The sequence below is a fragment of the Chelon labrosus genome (genome assembly GCF_963514085.1).
Source record: "Chelon labrosus genome assembly, chromosome: 23".
Classification (NCBI taxonomy): domain Eukaryota; kingdom Metazoa; phylum Chordata; class Actinopteri; order Mugiliformes; family Mugilidae; genus Chelon; species Chelon labrosus.
Genome location: NC_140356.1, coordinates 12596473 through 12616923, shown reverse-complemented (window position 1 = coordinate 12616923; position 20451 = coordinate 12596473). Strand labels below are relative to the sequence as shown.

Genomic DNA, 20451 nt, shown 5'->3' with positions numbered 1-20451 from the left:
TAGTTAAAATGTAAGAGGAACAACATACCCACAGTGAAACAAAACAAATCAGAAGAGCATTTTATTAAATCCCTTCAGGAAGATCAATTAAAATAAAAGCACATGCAGGATAGTGTGGACTGCACTAGCAAGGAGATATCACAGGAAGGCAAAAAGGAAGTTCAGACATCCTGACTCTAATTGAGAACATGTTTGAAATTTGTGGCACATAGCTGTACTTGCCTGCAACAATCAGGATTTTAGTTACTGACTTATTAAAAAAACATTTCACTACGCCAAGAGGATTCTGTTCCCTTAAAGAAAAAAACAGTAAAACAGTAACCACAAAAAAAACTTCCTCACAGTTTTTGTTTATCTGAGGTTAATGTGTACCACTACTGCAAATGACCCAACAACATATCGAGAAGGTAAACATTGTCTTTCCAGTGTAGAGCCATTCGTCCCTTTCTAAAAAGGATTGACTGCGTCTTGTATTCCACAGAAATCCAGACCATCAGGACGCCATTGAGGGGGCTACCAGACTTCATGTATAATAGTACTCATGCCTTACCTGTGGCCTACTTAAATACTGAGATGTGTTCTTTTGCTTTTGATGACCACTTAAGTACAAACACGATGCCTGTCCAGACGCCAGTAGTTGCACATCCCAGTTGACATGTAGCAGAATTCAAATGTTTTAAAAACCCACAGGTATCCTTCACATTTTTCACTGTTTACAGAGAAGACACTCATTCATATGCCTGAAGACAATGAACTTCATTCCCCACCCCAGAAACACGTTGACTGTAAACACAACTTTAAGGGATGGCATACATTAAAAATATATGACACTCCTGTCACTGGTAAGGTGGATTCTGTACCACAAAAGGAAAGTGAGGGGTTCATCAATTCCGTGTTGCAGTGGTGTTTGTAGGCGAACAGTCTACTGAGATGGAGAGGAGGATACCTGCCACTGGCGGAATATAGCGAACACCCTTTTTGACTTGTCACGAGGGCCCTGCGAGGAAAGACATTAAACAAAAGAAAGAACTATAGATGAAATGTGTGTTTAATATCATTTTTTTTCAAAAGATAAAGATAAGAAATTGTTCATGTTTGGTGAGTCTTTGTGATAAAATATAAAGGTTTTAACCTGTGCTGGGCTGCCTCCTTCTATATTATTGATCTTCTTTTGGGGCATGATGAGGTCAAGAGCAGTCTTCCAGCCCTGCTGATGAAGTGTTGAGCCTCCATCCGAAAGAGGGACAACCCCCGGGTCTTCATTCTCCTTTCCCACAGAGATCCAGGGACACCAGTCCCTGTGCTGACCGAGGGGGTCAAATGAATTTTTGTGCAGGGGCCCATCCTGAAATAGCAGTAGGTCAAATCAAGCTGTTTGTAAATTGTGCAAAATCCTCTTTCAACTTGGACAAGGAGACAACATGTTAACCATAGGAATGTAAATATTTCACTCAAAATTGGGATTATAATTTTCTATATACAATATCTCATAATGTAATCTTCAGTTAAAGATCTCCTTTCTTCCTTTTAATCATTTAAAAATGGCAAGATCTGTTGTGCATGAAAAATAATGTAATGTAGGAGTGTGTACTTGAAGCAGGATTCTCATATAATGGACCACGAAGGCCCATCTTGAATGCAAGTGTTAAAACATCAAAATTACTCTCAAACCCTTTTATAGCCAGGCAGCACTTTACCACTAGCTATTATTGTGGACTTCAGGTGCAGCAGATGGAAAACCATGCCATAATAAAACTGAAAACAACCAGGTAAGAAATCAAGGATAATGTTAGTTCTTACAGGACCACCAGCTGATGTGAAGCACAGGCGTTTGGGAGAGTGTATGCCATCTCCCTGTCCTCTGCTGCGGGTTGCAGGCCTCTTCCCCCTGGTCAAAGGGCTCAGGAGCTCTTCACTGGGGCTGGGTGAGTCTCTGCTTCGGGCACGCAACCCCACGAGAGAGGAGGTGCCCTCACTCTGTGGGACACAGAAAAACAAAGTGACGAAGCAGCCCATTATGTTTTATTGACAAGAACTATACATGAGGTTGTTGTAATAAATATATGCATATAAGCCTAGCTTATTTTGCTGGTCAACATCCTTAAAGCTTGCCTGGTCAGAGCGGGTGGAGTCCTGGCTCCTCAGCTTCATGCGACATGGAGTTGTAGCAGGGTTGGGAGAGGCAGGTGTAGAATGGTCTCCCTGTCCCTCAAGGGTTGGTGCTGTAGCGGGACTTGTTGCTTGGATAGAGAGCCCCGCAGTGTTATCTGCATCGCCTGCCATTCCCTCCATTTGGTGGAAGTTCCACAAACCCACCTTGCGCATACAGTAGGAGCAGGTGAGGATGGGCAGACTCATGGCGTGCAGAGCCGGGCTAAGATGGAGGAAAACACATCTTTGACCCTCGTCTCTCCAGTCTCATCAACATCACATAGCAACATCCATTTCTGTGAACAAGAGGGAGTTAGGAATTTTCTCTCACCTTGCCGCCCAGCCACAGAGAGAAACAATACATGCAGCCACCTGGACAGCCAGTGATTCAGAACAAGGGGTCGCTCCCTTTCTTTTTTGTTCTTCCTCAATCAGCTGTAGTATAGCACCGATAACATCCTCTGTCAAAGACTGCAAGGAGACATTGGACATTAATCACATGCAAACAACTGAGGTTACTCAAAACCAGCATATGCACAAGAATTTATTTTCATAATATAATGGATTCAGTATAATCTCTTCACCATGGACTTCAGCTGCTCCGGCTTCATGGCTGGCAGCTGCTGTGTAAGGTGACAGGCGCTCTGGAAGCGCTCCAAAAAGGCATTAAGGAGTGTTGAAGGTTCACATGCTGGAACCAGCCAGAACCGCTCTGAAATAAAACATTTTCAGGGTTAACCTACCTCAAATGACAGTGTGGTGTTTTTGCAAGTAATATAGTATATATACTGCTCCTACCTGGACACGGAAAGTCAGGCCAAGGACAAAACTTTTCATGTTGTGTGCGAAGCTGCTTCGATATCTCTGCAATGCGGGTTTCATCTGTTTAAAATAAAAGACTTGCTTGACCTTTCACTTTTGGCAGGCTGGCGACATCAGCCCAACCATGCCAAGATAAATTGTGCCTTGGCACCCAACATTATCTTTTTCTGTTGCTTGCAGTTTTGCTTACATTTTTCGAAGTCTAGAGCCGGTTGTAGTGTTGCACAAAGGAAAGCCTGGCAGCTGGAGCACTTGAGCATATCGCAGCCGACGTTGATCCAGCCATATCGGGCGCACATCAGAGGGGACAGGATGCGGGGTTTGCCGGCCCATTTCAAACAGTGCTATGCTAAGGAAAATTTCACTTGAAATCCACTTTATTATATGGTCTCATCATGAATCAAATAAAAAAAGACAGATCAAAATTACAGGTCAACAAATGCTGTTTTTAAAACTCTGGATGTCATAACCAAAAAGGATATTGAATATGATTCCACTCTTGAGAAAAAGGCCTCTTTGTTTGTGGCCTCACAAGGTGCTTGAGCGCTGTTTTTTACTTCAAGAACTTTCAAATCTCCTTGTCCACTGAAATCCACATAAAGGGGAAAAACATATTTACCTTGGTTATCACATACTTGTTATTAGCTTGATATAAATCTCTGCATACGGCACATTGAGAGATCCGTACACTGCCAGACAGACAGGTTTGGGCAAACACATTTAATTAAACTAGTAACACACTTTAATCGAATTACATTTATCAGAAATATATATTATACAATAAATAAATAAGCAGAACTCAAGCTCTTGTATTGCTCGTCTAACCTGGCCTTTAACAATACTACAAAAATGTGTGCAGTGTGTTACCATAAAACTCTAGGTTCCTCCACCTCCTTGTCTGTAACTGTACACAGTAGCAGTGCAGCTGTTACCACAACAAATCTGTTTGCAGTGTGTTAGGAGCACAAATATATAGAGATATACAAACATATATGTGTACATATGCACATTCCCGTTCGAGGATTACAAGCTCCCAAACCTGCGGAGTCTAGACTCTCTTCAAATTATACCGAGAGAAGGAGGCGGCTAAAGTAGTGCTGCCAAGCTAAGCGGCTAGCCAAACTAGCTAGCGTCAACTTGCGCTTTCACCCCTTTAAATCAAACAAAGGGCGCGAAATTGCTCAAAATCCGCACCTGTTGGAAGCGTTGTCTGCTGCTGATACCCCCTGATTAAGAAGTTCGCGGACTTTCTCCGGAGAAGCAAGAGAAGACTTGTGTTGGTTAGAATTGCCGAGACGATCCCCACGACTGCCGCCGAGAGTCGCCATGATCGGCTCTGAAAGGTCCCCCCGGAAAATACACCCTGAAACCATCGTTCCGCTTTGTAAGGTCCCCCCCACCACACCACAGTTATGTTCATAATGATTTATCAGAACATCTAACAGAAACAAGTGATATAAATAAAAACACCACAACATAAAATACTAAAATATGTTCTTATCTTGTCTTATCTTCTTATTATGGGCTATATCACATTATTAGAATGGTAGTGTTGATATAAATATATATGTATTTATGTATGGGTAGTTTAACCTAAAACAACACAAACACCCTTATATGATGTGACCAAATTAAGAAGTAATATTTTAAATTAGCAAGCAGCTTTTAGATAAATATAATGGAGAGACAAAAGTAAACGATTTCCCCCTGAAAGGTCTAAGGACTATACATTTAAAGCAAAGTATTTCTCTTTTTTACTACACTTTTTGGACTGTGTGTGCACTAGTTAGTAAATATTCTATTTGTGGTAACTTACTTAAACAATAAAAACTCATTCATGGTCCAGGTCATGGTCCAGGTCATCTAAAATAAAGATAAAACCAAGGCATCTAGACTTGTTTGCGTTTTCTTTTACCACTCACTCTGAAGTTTTTACCACTTGGAGTGGTGAGATGTCTCAAATGAATGTACTTGCCTTTAGCTCAAACAAATTGAAGAGACTACTACTTGTCTTTGTTTTGGGAACATCATTTGGACAGCTAAAGTTAACTAACATTTGCCATCTATGCAAGTATCACAGTTTCAGTTCTTATAAATATATAAATCAATTACCACATTACATTTTAACCACACACTGCTGTCCAAAAGAGAGCTGCCTCCCTCACTAAGGAATCCACCCACCCCCAACTCAGACTCTTCACACTCCTACCCTCAGGCCGGAAGGTACAGGAGTGTGAAATGTAAGACCTCAAGACTTGAAGAAGTCCTTTTCCCCACTACCATCAGCTGATACCATATAATGCACTGTTCACGTTTTCAGCTTTTGTTTACATTTTTCAGTTCATTGTTTACAGTCCCATTTGCACATCTTTTATATTTTGTATTAAATGTATCTTTTATTTTCTATTTCTAAGATTTCTTATATTGTTAGGCATTCGGGTGGACGGCAAAAGAAGAATTTCATTGTACAGGGAGACATTTTTCTACACTGTGCACATGACAATAAACTCTTTGAACCCTTAGAAAAGACTGTTTTCATTATTTCCTTTTGGGTTTTTTTTTCAGTTGAGGTACGTAAATCGCAAGTGAATGTTCAGGGAAAGATTTCTTGATGCTTTGAATAATGTTTTCTGAACCATCAATCTGTCCTAGAAGTTCCCTTTCCAGGCTATATTTAAATAGAAACAAATGTTGTTGTGGGAGAGGGGACCAACCAACACGCGCAGCCCCGCCCCTTTTCGATGACGAAACCAGTGCAGCCGACGTCCTAATAACAAGCTCAGGGATTGGTCAACTGTCACAGGCCGGGGGGACCAGGGGGGAGTGATATTTGTGAATGGCTTCAGAACTGACTGAAATGTGAAATGGTTTCTCGGCACTTTAGCACATTTTTTTACTCGATGTGACGTTTTTCAGGAGCGGACTGTAAAGGCGAAACGATGTCGGACGCTGAAGCTGCTCGCAGTCCGGACCAGCTGAATAAATTCGAGAGACTGACAGGCAGGCCGCCGCACGGTGTGACGATAGCAGGTCTGTTAACAACATTAGCGAGACATGCTAACAACGTTGTGTTTTTAACGCAACGCTGTGACACGTATCCAGTTAAATAACGCCGATGTGGCTCAAATTGGCTGCTGCACACGTTATGTCACCTTCGCTCGTCAGGAATTTGTTTGTCTTCCTTGTTGGTGACAATGCTAAACATTACATCTAAGCTAGCAGCCTCCCGCAATTCTGCTCTTTTACTATCTTGTTACCAATTATACCTAAGCTAACATATCATTAAGATATGTAAAAGCTTTGTAGCATGACACTGAATGCTATTTTTTTACTACAGCTACAAACATGGCAATGCCACTTTTAAGCTTTATTTTCAACTGATTCAAGGTGTAAATTGCACTAATTGTCAAAAGAAGGGCTACTTGGTTGACGACAGCTGTTTCTCTTATACTTGATAACCTGCATTTGCATGTGAGTCCAAGATAACTTCCTTCAAATGGTTCATGGCGCTTCAAGTATGTTCCTCGTGCTGGATGTTGCATCTGTACAGTGGACTGTTGTGTGTGGGAAAAATTAAAAGGACACTCCTCTTTAATTTCTAAGTATTTCCTGTTAGATTAGGTCGAGGGCAAGGTCAGTCATCCTCTGGGACCCTTGCAGTCTGTAGCACACAGTCCAGCTCTGGTCAGTCTCACTGATGTTGACATATGGCAAGAAATGTGACCTCGGATGACTGGTAGTCTTCACAGACAACTGCATAAGCTGCCCTGCCGTACGAGTCGCCGTAGACTCTAATTTTTCCCTAACTGCTCTAATTTTTATTAAACGCACTGATGCAATTCATCTATAAAAAGCCACATTCTTGCTGTGACATGACTTCAACCATGTTGCAGTGTTGTTTTTGAAGCTTATGCATTCCTGTTAGGTATTTGTTTTAGCTCACTGTCTCCAAGCTGCTGCATTAAGTTGAGATTCATCTTGGTGTGAACACAATGCACAATGACTTCACAGAGAATTAGATCTGTCACTCGAGAGGTGTTTCACAACACGTCTCGCCTACCTGGTGTGACCAGTTATTGGTTTAATTAGCTAACTTTTATTCAAGGTTATTCAATGATTGACTCATTGACTGCTGTTTCTTTCTTGAACGGCCTATCCCTTATATATTTCTTCTCACAGTGCATTCAAAGTAATATGTGAACACTTGACATGTGTGGACTCTGTTGACACTTTTACATTGTTATGACAGTGAAGGTGTTCTTGTGTAAATTTGACTGTTGACTCAAGGTCCTGTGTTAACCAGATGACTGTGTACGGTGTTTACTGTCTGGTCACGCTGCAGGTCATGAGCACCCTGATACATAAGGATAAATAAGGAGGCTAATAGTTTATAGTAAGCAAAACCAGGGGATTTTATTCTGTATTTATTTGTAGCTTTTTGATATCAAGTAGATTTATCTCACTGGTCCAGTATTAATGTCTGTTTAGTTTCTTATCCTCAAGCTTTGTCCCTTCCTTTCCAGGTCCACGTACTCCCCCTGCTCGCAGTGGGCATCGCTGTGTCGCTGACAACACTAACTTGTACGTGTTTGGCGGATACAACCCTGACTATGATGAGTCAGGAGGCTCAGATAATGAAGACTATCCACTGTTCAGGGAGCTCTGGAGGTACCACTTTGCCACAGGCTGCTGGCAGCAGATCCGAACAGAGGGCTACATGCCCACGGAACTGGCTTCTATGTCAGGTGAATAAACATTACAAACAATTTAATACTTCACAGTATTGTTTTTAAAATTGAGGTTATTTGAGTTTGCCGTTGCTGTGTTCCTACAGCTGTTTTGCACGGCAACAACCTCCTGGTGTTTGGTGGTACTGGGATCCCATTCGGTGAAAACAATGGCAACGATGTTCACGTTTGTAACGTGAAGTACAAGCGATGGTCACTGCTCAACTGTCGAGGGAAGAAGCCCAACAGGATCTATGGACAGGTAGCCTTAGAAACCAGCTTTTTCAGAACCACATTCGTATTAAAAACTGTAGTTTGTACTTTGTTGTTGTTTCTAATGGGAAATGATTATGTGCTTTAACAGAGGGATGTAGTATTTAGGTTCTAAAAAAACTAGCTCCTAGATTTACAAACTTTTCACTGTAGTTTCTTATTTTTCCTTCTCCAGGCGATGGTCATTATAAATGGCTTCCTGTACGTGTTTGGAGGCACAACAGGTTACATCTACAGCACAGACCTACACAGGCTGGACCTGACCACCAGGGAGTGGATTCACCTCAAGCCCAACAACCCTCCGGACGACCTGCCTGAGGAACGGTATGGTGTTGCTAGAGCTAACCGTGCTGGATATATTTTTAATGTATTAAACCCCTTTACGTGGCTTACTGTTGTGTGTGTGTGTGTATGTGCATGTCACAGGTACAGACATGAAATAGCACATGATGGACAGAGGATTTATATTCTGGGAGGAGGAACTTCCTGGACATCTTATCCTTTGGATAAGGTACTACACCAATAAGGGTAGCCTCTCCAACGAGAGATAAATACTTTATTTATCCCATGGGAAATTCAGTATCCATTAGTATTATTACACAGACACGGGAGTCACAGCCAGTGAAAGGGTAAAAAATAAAAAGCATGCAGCTTGTCCACAAAATTGTATTTCAGCTACAATCACACACATCATCATCTATTGGCGTGAGGACTGGTCTATATTTAGAGCTTCTATATGCAGTTTTTCTCACACACAAGCCAAACCCCATCTTAGTCACTATTAAAATTTGTCATTTAGACTCATGGTAAATCGTGTTTTTTAATAGATACATGCTTACAATCTGGAGACCAATTCCTGGGAGGAGATTACAACTAAACCTCATGAAAAAATAGGTCTGTATCCTGCACCTCATGAGTAACTGATGCTGCTTTGCTCTCACCCTCATTATCCTGAAATGTCTGTGCTTTTGACAGGATATCCCGCTCCTAGGAGGTGCCATAGCTGTGTGCAAATACGCAATGGTGAGCAATATTATGAAGTACTGTAGTTTGATATCGTATCCTCCCATTTATAAGCTAACACCAACAATTAATGCATGCTTTTTTTTCTGTTGCAGATGTATTTATCTGTGGAGGCTACAATGGGGAACTGATACTAGCAGATCTGTGGAAGATCAACCTGCACACTTTCCAGTGGAGTAAACTACCAGCAGCGATGCCTGAGCCAGCCTACTTTCACTGTGCTGCTGTTACCCCGGTTCGTACAATGCCCAGCCAGTCTAACCACTCTGGCACAGTTTAATTGCAGCTTAATTGTGAGTTAGTTAGTATTAAAAATAGAATATGCACACAGGTGAAATTGTTAGATTGTTAGTCACCAAGCAATTGCAAATTGAGATGAATAAAGCTGTAGTGGAGAACATGACGTGTTCAAACAATGCTAATCGGCACCAAAGAGCAAAGGTTTGAGTTACCTACAGAAACTAGGAATATGGGGGCCTATAGAGGAAAAATGAGAGTCACAAAACTGACTTAAGTTTCTAGGAATCACCATCTCTGGTCTTGAAGAAGAATGAAATACAGCTTTATGTTGAAATCGCTTCCAGATGAACAAATTTTAAATGGATTTCCTTTTTTTTTTTGCATCCATTTTGTGCACAGCCTTCGCACACTGGCTATTTATTGACACAGATGTTTCATGTTGGGGTTGGTATGTTTAAAATAATTTATACTACACCAACCTCTGCAAAGCTGCTAGAAACTATCATGCCAAGTACATATTGAAAAGCATTTGTTTCCACCAGTTTTAGCCTATAGGGGTGGATCTTAGAAGCTCAAGCTCTGGTGGTGTCTGCAGGAAACGCTCTTAATACCGTGAATAAAATGTTTTTCTATTCTTTCTTTCAATTTGTCTCCAGGCCGGCTGCATGTACATCCACGGCGGTGTGGTGAACATCCACGAGAACAAGAGAACTGGCTCTCTGTTCAAGATCTGGCTGGCCGTGCCCAGCCTTCTGGAGCTATGCTGGGAGAAGCTCCTCAAGGCCTTTCCCCATCTGACTTCACTCCCCACAATGCAGCTTCTCAACCTGGGCCTCACGCAGGAACTCATTGAACGCTTGAAATAGCCACAGAGGAGCGCGGACGGACGAATGGAATGGAATGGAAGGGCTGGGCTGGACAGCGAGGAGATGAGGTCTGACAGAGCACAGTATTAAATGCACTCTCCCTCCCCTGCCTAACGTAGCCCCGCCTTAAAACCAAAAACTATGGGATGCCTTTTTTCGTTTTTTGTTTTTTTCTTCTTCTTTTTTTTTGTAGATACAGTGATGATGATGAAATTATATGTGGAATGTTTTATGGATTTTACTCAACCCCCCACCCCCGTGCCACCATTGTTCCCTACATGATGCCTTTGTGTCCAGCTAGGTGTGGATGCTTGGCTTTCATCCTCCAAACTGACATAGTTCATCTTGCCACGTCACCAAGTCGAACACTGTCTACACTCGTTTCTTTTGAAGTCTTCATTCTCTGGTAATTTTTAAGGATTCTGTGTGAAGGAAGAATGCATGTATATTTATTTGAAGGACTAAATCGTTTTTGTTTCTGGAGGCGCTCTCCCGAACCGACATTTGCTGTTTGCACATTTGGTCTTGTATACGTGTAGCCGTGTACTCTTTTAATTCTGCAAGCAAAATCTGTGGAAGGCAGCGGTTTCGCCGAAGAACCACGGCGGGGTTCTTTTGCACATTTTAGCCAATTTAATGCAGTTATCCCGTATTGTTTTCATTCCTGACAGGTTGTAGTGTTTTTAGACCTTTTAAATGTTTTTGTGACTTTCTAGACAGCCATTTTATCTCAGTCTCTTCCCTAGGGTGTGGAAATCAGCCCCGGGAGCGTGAAGGGGAAAATTAAAAGTCCTTAGAGTTGATTTTAATGTCTGCTTTTATTGTCAAAGTGGGGTATCTGTGCGTAACTTTGACGTGAATAAAAGCAGACACGGTTTTCGCAATCTGACGTTTCAATCGCTTTAAATTAAAATTTTTAGATTTGAACACACATGCTGTCTCCCTGGAAGGAAAAAACATTAAAAGCTAAATTGTTGCACACTTTAAAAACAGTCAAGAATAGTACAGTATTTGCAGTAAATTGTCTAAAACATGCAGAAACACGTGCGTAAAATCCTTGTCCCCTGTGTTTCCTGTATTTTCCATTATATACATTACATTTCAGGCTAGTCTGGAGAAATCACCGGTACGAAAGGTGGAGGGAAGGTGGGTAGCTTCAAGATCATTTGTGTTCGCTCGCAGCTTTCATTTGTTCCAAACCATGATGCTACACATCACTGTGAATTTGGTGCTCTTTAAACAAACAAAAAATGTTTTAATTTAAATGCTTTTATTTAAATAAAGACTCGATTCTGTTTAGACTTTCTCTTTTGACAATGTGACGGTGATTTTTGCACAAGGAGTTGCTTTAGTAGCAGTCTTTTGCAGGCATTCGTTTATACTGCAGTGCCTTTTTAAAAACTGTAATGAGGTTTAAATTTCACAGATTTCGGCAGTGTAAGATCTTTGCATGCATAGACATAATTCTTTTAAGTGGACATTATCAATTTAAACCAGTTATTGCAAATAATTACTAAGTGTTTCTGGCCAAATGTTTTTTTTTTTTTTTAATATCAACTTAATGTAGACTTTGAGAACAGGATGCAGCATTTCGAGCACACAGGTTAGCAGCTCTAAAAGCTCTTAGTCGGTGTTGCTGGTTAATTGAACCTATGCTGAATAATGTTGCCCTTTTAAACATTATGAAGAAATAGATTTCACCAATGCATGAATCTGCCTGCACTTCTTCACCTTGTCCTTTAATTTCCGCTCTGCATCTCTGCAAACTACCTGTTGCATGATGTCATTACCTGCTTTTTATATATCCGAACTTTACTTTCAGTTTTACCGGTGACCTCTGAAATGTTGTACGAGTGTCGTGTTGGAGATCTGTCAATAAAAATGTTCTGTAAATAGCTTTCTCTCCCGAATTTCCTTTGCTTGACTAATGACCAGCATGTTGCATTAGCAGGTTTGTGTGCTATTTTTGGACTCTTTTGCATGAATTGTTGTTGCCGCTTCTATTTTGAGAATGCACACAGGATGGAGGTAGTAACACGCATGATTTTGTTCCGTTTGTTGAACATAAATGTGCTAAAATGCCAAATGACAAGTTGTATGAATTGTTACATTTATTTATTCATTTATTACATCTGATATCAACCACATATCAATGATTCACAAAAAATAAATATTACAAATTTAAATTTTTATGCAACAGCAAACACTTTTATGTCTGTCAGAAGAATTCAAAAGTTTTTCTTTTTGGTTTTCTGCTTCTTGACCAGAACCACTTGAAGGATTATTTCATCAGGGCCATGAGATCTTGGTGCTTCAGCATTTTTCTTGCAGATTAACAGGAGCGTGGAGACGGAGCAAAGAAGTACAGAGCCAAAAGGATGAGGTACACCACCACTAGAGCTGTACCTGCAGAGAAAACAAGCAGGTTGTAATCTACATAGGATGTAATCAACCGTAGCACACATGAGTTTTATTGCACGTCTGCAAACAAACCCGATTCCTCTTGCAAAGCAGTCTCAGTTGAAGGGAGAGTTAGGCAGCTTCTAAGTGGGATTGTATGCGATACTTATCTATAGTCAGATTTATTGTATTGCCTACAATAAACAGAGGCCAGTATGCACCCAGTTCAGAGAAGCAGACGTGAGAAGTCAAGCACTGAACTGCTGCAGAGGGTCAGCAGTTAAATATGTAATAATCACCAGACTTCATTGACAAAAACAGTAATTTTACCCAAAGAAACACAGGCGTGGGTTTTCTGCCACAATTACTTGGCTAGTTTGTGTTACTGTATGACTTTACCATTACTTCAGAGGCAATTTAGCTCCAGTGGTAGACCAATACTCCCATGCTCTGTAAGGTAAAATTGCCATTTCTGTCAATGGAGTCGAGTGCTATACAACGGTTTCAGTACCCAGCGAGTAAAATACTGCAACCCCATCCACAGCAGTTCGTTGCTTTACTTCCATGCCCGTAGTCTTCTCTGCATCTCCAAACTAGGTGTGTGTCGAGCACCATCTGCTATAAGTAATAAACTGACTATGGATAGGACAATAATACAATCCTACTATCCTAAAAAAAGACAGATTAACCCTTTAACATGACTTACCCTGAAAGTAGTCACACTTTCCATCCATGAAGATGTAGTTGACCAGAATGACACTAAAGATACTCGCCCAAAGGTGAATATCACTGAACACGAGCACAAATCCAACATCCTAGCAGTGGGGGGGAAAAAAGGGGATGCACAGCCACTATGAAAGCAATTCAGATTGATTCAAACTAAATATCCAACAAAAAAAACAACTGCTCTTACGTAGAACGCATTGAAGAGGATGAGCAGTGGAATCTGAATCATGCAGACCTGCACAGCAATGCAGCTGCCCACTTCAAGGCTGCAAAGATGAAAATGTTAGTAATGACATTCTTGCTTAAGAGTTGGTATGAACTTAATGAAGCATGTTACATGAAAATGTACTTTGTCATATTCTCCTTCATTTACAGTTCAGGTGGTGTGATAATACTCGAACCTTAGGCTGATATTGTTTTGTAGCGCAAACTGGATCCCATTGACGATTTCAGGAAGCTCTGGCACCATTGCCAAGACTGTGACGCCAATGAAGTACTGCAAGGCAAGAGAATAGTGTAGAGCTTAGTGTGAGGGACGCACAATGAGGCATCTTTAAGTTCACTGCACTTATGTGCAAATAGACAATATTTCTATTTCAGCTTAAATGGAAGGTGTCTATCAAAAGATGCTAAGATGATTTTGTGAACCAAGGATCCAAGAATAATGCAGTTGGGTACCTGGGAGACTGAGGACTTGGTCAGCATGGGCGCTATGTTCTCAGTGCTGAGGTCAGCGCAGCAAGCCATCAGCACCGTGGCGACAATCAATACTGCTAGAGCCCTCCACCGGGACCAGTGGACAACGTGATGACCTGCTGGTGACAAACATACGCTCCATTAGCTCACAGAGATGTGTCAGTTTAATATTCAATACCTACCTCACAATTCAGGGAACCTTTTTCTCCTCATCATACAGATGTATGCAACAGTCTGGGCAAATTACACACATTCTGTTGATTGCGTTTGTTTTATTCTATGAACTTAAAACACTACAAAGTCTATAATTGCCCCTTTTGGCAGCTTGCAAATACTTAAGCCACTTGAGAGTATATTAAGGACTTCATTCACTCTTTCTTACAGACCACTTAGTTTATTTTTATGCCATTTTGAATTGTATGAGATCCAGCCACAGATTGTCAGTCAGTGTACTGTCAGGGGAAAACAAAAAGCTTTAGTCTGCATTTCTTGAAGCATTTCATAGTGGATTTTGAGGTGTCATATGGATCCTTGTTCTCCTTGTAAAAGCCATCCTCTTTTTAGTTCCAGCTCCTTGACCAACTGTACAGTTTTATGTCCGATGTTTGCTGACGTCCAATCGTATCCGTTCTTTCCTATATTAGATGTTGCTTTGCAAACTTTGATTTTTTTTGGATGAGGACTTAAGTAAGGTGTCCTTCTGAAGACTCTTCCTTGTAGACTATGTGCATTATCTCGGGGGGTAGCTGTATAAAGACTCTTGGGCTACCTTGTAAGTCCCAACAAATCAATTAAGGCCCAAAAAGTCAATGAAGTCCTAAGACTTTAAAAGCATTTTGGTGCCCCAAGAAGATTACAGTTTATTTATTTTTCCTTTTTAGTTCACAGAATACAAGGCAAAATTTTATTTATACGTGTTGCCCAAACATTAGCATACAACTTGCATCCATCTTGGTTCGTCATTCTTACTCGCCTTAGAGTTTTTCCACATGCACAACTTCACTGAAAGGGAAACAGTTGTATGAGTCACATGCACATTGGGGTTAATAAGGCAGGCAACAGTGAACGAGTGCTGAAAAATCACCAGCTTTTCCCAAAAGATTAAAGAGGTGCATGCACACCACACCTGCCGCACCGTAGCCGGTGGCACTAATGTCGGCAATGATACATGAGTTGGCGGCAAGTAGGTGGCCTGAGGTGACCTCACCAGTGGGGTTGTAGTTGCTGGTGCCCTCTTGTGCGTACTGACCCTGTGCGTGGCCCCCGTGGCCATCGCTGATGTGGATGTCGTAGATGTGGGAGTGGGTCTTCAGCGTGAAGATGAGGCCGATCAGGTATGCAGCGGGCAGCAGGACGGAAATGGTGTACACTAGAGGCCTGGAAGACATTTCACACCAAGTTGATTGCACCGGAAAAGAGGTGCAGAGTTAGAATAAAGTCTGTGTGTAGAATCTGGACTTACTCAGTATGGGACAGAATCAAATGTGGGTCCATTTTACTCTGTTGAGAACAAAGAATGATAGGTTTAAACATCAGCTAAGACAACAGATAGAACAAATGCAAAAACCTCAACGTTAAGAATCCATAAAAATGTGATTTGCTCTGAAAAGATCAAGTAGACACGGCCCACCGTGTCGTAGTGACAGTCCTTGCAGATGAATGGCAGACTGGTGTTGCCTGGAACATTGCTGCAGTTTTCACACACCAGGCTACCAAAGATCTTTGAGAAGAGCGTGGGAGCAAACACGCCTGGGGACAAGCCGTGCACCGTGAGAATCAGGTTTAGAGGTTTACGAATCAGACAGGAGTGCAGGAATAATTCCTTACCGCCAATAGATATGAAGAGCAGAGCAGAACTCACACCAGCTGAACGACTGTTAAACCGTTGCTCGCTGTGTTTGATGCCACCAATGATCATGCAGATACCCTGTGCAGTTAGTTGGCACACATAGAAAACAAAGAGGTTAGAACACAAGTATGGGCATCTATCAGGTTAGGATCTAACGAAAAGCTTCATTTGTCCTTTTCAGACACTCACAGGTATGAATAATATACATCCAAGCAAGGTCCCGGTGAGCGCCGCCTTGACGATCTCTTCATAACATTTGGTGCCTGCACGGTAACCCTGCAGCAGCGCCGTGATGTAGAACGTCATCTCAGTGATGGAGCCAAAAGTCGCATTGACCACCGCTCCCACCGCAAAATTACTCTGTGCAGAAATGCTGTAGGGAGTATGCAAAGACACGAATAAAACAACCCGAAGATATCAAATATCATGCAGAGTTGCGGGTTTATAAAGCTTTACCTGGCTATTCCCATGCCGATGTAGTAAGAGAGGGGGATGATGGAAGTGATGGCCATTGCAAACATGGTCTCTGGACTGAAGTACTTGTGTTCATGATCAGTGTAGCCAAAGATCAGAGTGATTAATACGAGGGGAAGCAGGTCTGAGAGAAACTTGGAGTTAAGGGTAACGAACTGATCAAGACGAGGTAAATGCAAAGTACGGCATCTCGACTAGAATCTAAAATAAAACTAAAGGATACTGAGAGCAAAGATGTTGATTCCTTGCACGGTGTATTTGTAGTAAAACACATTCAAAGCTTGGTAACAGCATAAGATGACTCTGATCTCGTGTGTCTGCCAAAAAAAAAAAAAAAAAAAAAGAACATGGAAGTTAAAAAGGTATCCAAAAAAATATATCAGAAAACACAAATCTAACAATCACATCCGTTTCTGTACCTTTTCCAGTGTGTGGATCTCGACGTCCTCCGGCGGCATGAGGAGGATGGTGGTCATTATGCGAGCGTTAATTTTTGCCACTGGGATGGTGAAGACCAGCAGCCAGGAGAGCAGGCAGACGAGGGAGTGGACGATCACCAGGACAGGGTAACCCAGCAACAACCAAATATACGTACTGAAGCGACACTGCAGAGAAGGACCAGGAATTACAGAAAACACATACAAAAAAAAGTTTACAACACACCAAGAGGCTGACGCGATTCCAACTCTCCTACCCAGAGCTTTGACGTTTTTCTAGCTGCCGGTGCCGGGACGGGGATCTCAACAGGGATTGGGGAAGACATCAGAAGAGGGGCGGAGTCCTTGTCCCGGATTTGGTCCTCACTGTCCCGTTCATGAACAGTGACTTCAATCTTTGGAGGCTTCAGGATGGCTCTATTATACATATTGCCAGCCTGAAAAAATGGAATAACAGCACGTCAGTTAATAGACGACAAGTCAGAAGAGGATAAAATGATGTGTGATGATGTATATTACCTTCACTATTGACTTCCCAAATGGCCAAATAAAGTACCATGCCATCTTCAGACAAAGTTTTCCTGAAAGAATCAAAGTTGTTGTGATGTTTCGCATCCAGAGACAGCTACAGTTTTCTCAATAATGCAGTAATTCTTTTGAATACCAACCATAAGGTGCGCCGAACACTGTTAGGAACATTACAGGGCAAAGGAGGACGTAGAATAATGATGTCCACCATCCAAATAAAAACACATAACATATGTTTCCAACAGTGACCACTGAGCCTGAACAGAGAGAGAGAGAGACAGTGAGAAGTCATAAATATACTTATTTTGTGAATCATTTTGTCGTATTTGCCTCTACGGGTATGTAGGTCTTAAACAGCAGTAGAAAAACGAAAAAAGACCTTCTTGAGGCTTAACAACACTGAGATCTGAGTACAGTTCTCTGATGCTCTCCGATCTGTCTTCAATGGGCCTCTCGGTTACATTTCCCTTCCATTTCCTGAAGCCAAACTGGAAAAGAAAGCATAGGTTTGGATTAAAGGTTATGTCCCAAGACTAAGAATAATTTTTATCAAGACAATAACGGATAAATGTGCTCGGTTGTAAATGTCTGGACCTGAATTTAAAGAATATAGCAGGGGAAAAAGCAGATAAATGTTCATGCATGTTTGCATTTCTGACTCCACCATTACAGAAGCCACTCACGTGCAAATGAAAACAACTAAATGACGCATTTTCTTTACTGACATCTTCCCTTGATGGGGGTCTCCTTTTCTTTTTGTTTTAGTCAAACATGCAAACACTGGCACGCCACACATTTTGACACTGAATTTACAAGCAGTCACTCCTGGAGTAACCCAGTCACGACTCACCCTATAGTTGTTGGCCTCCCTGTGTGCCTCCACCTCGTTATCAACTCTGATTGTGGTCTTCGTGGTGCCTTCGTGCCATTCCTCTCCATGCGGTGACAGAGCAGACCGGGCTGAGGTGCCATGTCCTCCTGTGCAGATCAACACTGTGAGAAAATCCTTCCAGGCAAGACTTCTCTCACCACCTTCAGTTTACCTTCGTCTATGTTTCAACATTTCCCACGGAAAAATCAAGTTTTATCACGAGGGCAGTAGTTTAAATAATCTATTCCAGTTGCAGCTGGTGCGTCATTCACCTTTGTTAACGGCGAGGTAACATTTTGGCGTGTAGTGGCAGAAGTGGTGGTGAGAAGCGTCCGGGGAAGGAGTTTCATCTGCGCCTAGCTCTGGATGCTGGGGCCCAACACAGAGCCTTTCAGTGTGGGACTGTTGCTGTGGAAACCGGTGATGCTGTTCAGGATCCACATAGTTCTCTGAATATGGAAATTATCAGCAAGAGCAGAGTAGCGGATTAAATAAAAAAAGACACATATGCATTTGAGGTGTGAACATCCACGACCTAAGGCTTCCCATGGGAATGTGCGTGACTAACAAAAGCCTCCTGAGAGTCATGCAGCGATCCTTCTCTTCTTCATGCTGTCCAACTACAGTCAACCAAGACTAATCACATTATCAATGCAATGTAAAGATTAGCTCACTCTGCTAGGCTTTGAAAATAAAAAAATATAGAAGCATAACCCTGTAGATGTTGGAAGTGCTAGGAAGTGGACTGCAATTTAAGAATTTTTTAATATTACTATGGGAAAAAAAAGTGGTCATTTATAGTGAGAGGCAGCCTGTTACCTGAAAACCGTCTTCACGCACTAAAGTAACAGTATGTGAGTAACAAGGATAAAAGGTTATGGTAATCTCATCACTACCTGTCTAAACATGGAGTCTTAACAAAAAAAAAAAAAAAAAAAAAAAACCTCTCAGAAAGTATTTTAACTCCAAAAAGTTCACATTTTAGTTCAAACTGGAGGGAGCTTTGGCAGCACAGGTGACTTTAATGAGCTGAATGAGTCTGGATTTTAATGAACGGAGCAGAGAGGTTTGGTCTCACCTGAAGAGTCAGCCGCGGATCTTTTACGCAGCTTCTCCACATCAGCCGGCATCAGCGAAGACTTTTTGAAAGACATTCCGTCTGTTTATTCCCCGACTATCGCTACTGTCATCTGCTCGTCGACGTTTCCCATCCTCCTTATAATGTCTGTCTGCGCTTTGCAGAGAAGGGTGGAGTTCCGGGGGGTGGAGTAGGAGGGGCAAGAGGTTAAATTGGCTTAGCCTCTTTATAAACCTCGTATTTGTTTTTGCGTAGTTTTATTTTTATTTTTATTTTTCCATATATGTCTGAATACCTTTTTTAAACCTTCAAAAAAATTTTCACTTATGATTTACTTATTTGTGGGCATGTGTAAGTTTAGCGCCCCCAGTGGACACATTCAGACACTGCAGCAGAAAGCTCGTACCTGATGCATGTGCTCAAGGTGACAACATAGCAGCAAAATCACCTGCAGGAGGACGCACAGGTGCATGGATGAAAATTGACAGTAAATAAATATTACACACGTATTATTATAATTTTTTGTTATCTTCTACTACGTCAAGCGTAATTAGAAGTTTTGTAACTTTAGCGCCCCTAGAGGATCAATTAAGACACTGCGATAGAAAACTATAATAAACTGTGGTCATTCTTTAATATAAAAAGCAAAAAAAAAAATTACGTAGAGAAGGTTTACCGCCCCTAGTGGAGAAATTCGGACACTGGAGCAGAAAGCTAGTATATATAATGCATGTGCTCAGGGTGACAACATAGCAGCAAAATCACCTGTAAGAGGACGCACAGGTGCATGGATGAAAAGTGATAGTAAATAAAAATAATACACGTAAATTTAGTTGTTATCCTCTATATTAAGCGTGATTAGAAGTTTTGTGACTTTAGCGCCCCCTAGAGGATCAATTAAGACACTGCGGTAGAAAACTAGCATAACTAGCATCCTTTAATATGAAAAGCAGAGTTTTTAATGATGTTCTGTGCATGTTACACCCAAATATCTCGTCGATGAACTGGAACAATACAAGAAGCATGTTGATAAAGAACCACCATTCGCAACCATTATGCAGAGGACTTAAAAAATGTGTAACTTTAGCACCCCAATAAATTGAGACACAGCGGCCAGGAGCTAATAATATGCGTTTGTGGGTTCACTTCGTCAGAAAAAAATCACCTGTAGGAATATGTTTCCTCATGTGGAAAGCCACACAGAAGAAAAGTGACAGTATTTTGTACTTATACACTCTTTGTGTGTGTATTTGGATTTTGTTGCTCATTAAAACCTTTAAAATTTTAATT

General features: G+C 41.5%; 3 protein-coding genes across 5 annotated transcripts; 1 reads left to right on the top strand and 2 right to left on the bottom strand.

Annotated features, from left to right (window-relative positions):
- Nucleotides 1–48: 48 nt before the first annotated feature.
- On the bottom strand, nucleotides 49–4350 carry zc3hc1 (zinc finger, C3HC-type containing 1). The gene is made up of 10 exons (XM_084573391.1): nucleotides 4168–4350; nucleotides 3456–3558; nucleotides 3164–3314; nucleotides 2950–3033; nucleotides 2736–2863; nucleotides 2483–2622; nucleotides 2113–2374; nucleotides 1801–1977; nucleotides 1133–1345; nucleotides 49–997 (listed from the first exon to the last, which is right to left on the bottom strand). The coding sequence occupies exons 1-10, from the start codon at nucleotides 4344–4346 to the stop codon at nucleotides 923–925; spliced, it is 1512 nt and encodes a 503-aa protein (XP_084429517.1). The 5' UTR covers nucleotides 4347–4350; the 3' UTR covers nucleotides 49–922.
- A 1383-nt stretch (nucleotides 4351–5733) lies between these two features.
- Nucleotides 5734–11998, top strand: klhdc10 (kelch domain containing 10). The gene is made up of 9 exons (XM_084573309.1): nucleotides 5734–6003; nucleotides 7497–7718; nucleotides 7808–7962; nucleotides 8149–8297; nucleotides 8400–8484; nucleotides 8801–8867; nucleotides 8949–8996; nucleotides 9092–9231; nucleotides 9893–11998. Exons 1-9 carry the CDS (start codon nucleotides 5913–5915, stop codon nucleotides 10100–10102), a joined length of 1167 nt encoding a protein of 388 aa, XP_084429435.1. The 5' UTR covers nucleotides 5734–5912; the 3' UTR covers nucleotides 10103–11998.
- Nucleotides 11999–12109: 111 nt separating this feature from the next.
- On the bottom strand, nucleotides 12110–19330 carry cax1 (cation/H+ exchanger protein 1). Of its 3 annotated transcripts, none has more exons than XM_084573306.1 (20): nucleotides 19162–19330; nucleotides 18356–18532; nucleotides 18063–18190; nucleotides 17592–17700; nucleotides 17353–17469; nucleotides 17204–17265; nucleotides 16942–17121; nucleotides 16667–16852; nucleotides 16471–16564; nucleotides 16230–16371; nucleotides 15963–16146; nucleotides 15752–15851; nucleotides 15555–15673; nucleotides 15387–15424; nucleotides 15132–15301; nucleotides 13907–14043; nucleotides 13630–13724; nucleotides 13416–13494; nucleotides 13209–13317; nucleotides 12110–12508 (listed from the first exon to the last, which is right to left on the bottom strand). In XM_084573306.1, the coding sequence occupies exons 1-20, from the start codon at nucleotides 19235–19237 to the stop codon at nucleotides 12435–12437; spliced, it is 2376 nt and encodes a 791-aa protein (XP_084429432.1). In that variant the 5' UTR covers nucleotides 19238–19330; the 3' UTR covers nucleotides 12110–12434. The 3 variants fall into 3 exon arrangements, with proteins under 3 accessions (XP_084429432.1, XP_084429433.1, XP_084429434.1); XM_084573307.1 differs by having other exon boundaries at nucleotides 15174–15301; XM_084573308.1 differs by having other exon boundaries at nucleotides 13907–14040; nucleotides 15174–15301; nucleotides 19162–19329.
- Between the last annotated feature and the right edge of the window lie 1121 nt (nucleotides 19331–20451).

Coding starts and splice junctions, on each gene's coding strand:
- zc3hc1 (XM_084573391.1), bottom strand. CDS start 4,346: ATGGTTTCAGGGTGTATTTTCCGGGGGGACCTTTCAGAGCCGATCATG. Junction 3,559..4,167: donor GCAGACAACGCTTCCAACAG/GTGCGGATTTTG, acceptor TGTGGATTTCAG/TGGACAAGGAGATTTGAAAG. Junction 3,315..3,455: donor CAAGAGTGGAATCATATTCA/ATATCCTTTTTG, acceptor TTAGCATAGCAC/TGTTTGAAATGGGCCGGCAA.
- klhdc10 (XM_084573309.1), top strand. CDS start 5,913: ATGTCGGACGCTGAAGCTGCTCGCAGTCCGGACCAGCTGAATAAATTC. Junction 8,485..8,800: donor CATCTTATCCTTTGGATAAG/GTACTACACCAA, acceptor GTTTTTTAATAG/ATACATGCTTACAATCTGGA. Junction 8,868..8,948: donor TAAACCTCATGAAAAAATAG/GTCTGTATCCTG, acceptor TGCTTTTGACAG/GATATCCCGCTCCTAGGAGG.
- cax1 (XM_084573306.1), bottom strand. CDS start 19,237: ATGTCTTTCAAAAAGTCTTCGCTGATGCCGGCTGATGTGGAGAAGCTG. Junction 18,533..19,161: donor ATCCGCGGCTGACTCTTCAG/GTGAGACCAAAC, acceptor TTCCATATTCAG/AGAACTATGTGGATCCTGAA. Junction 17,470..17,591: donor TGTTGTTAAGCCTCAAGAAG/GTCTTTTTTCGT, acceptor CTCTCTGTTCAG/GCTCAGTGGTCACTGTTGGA.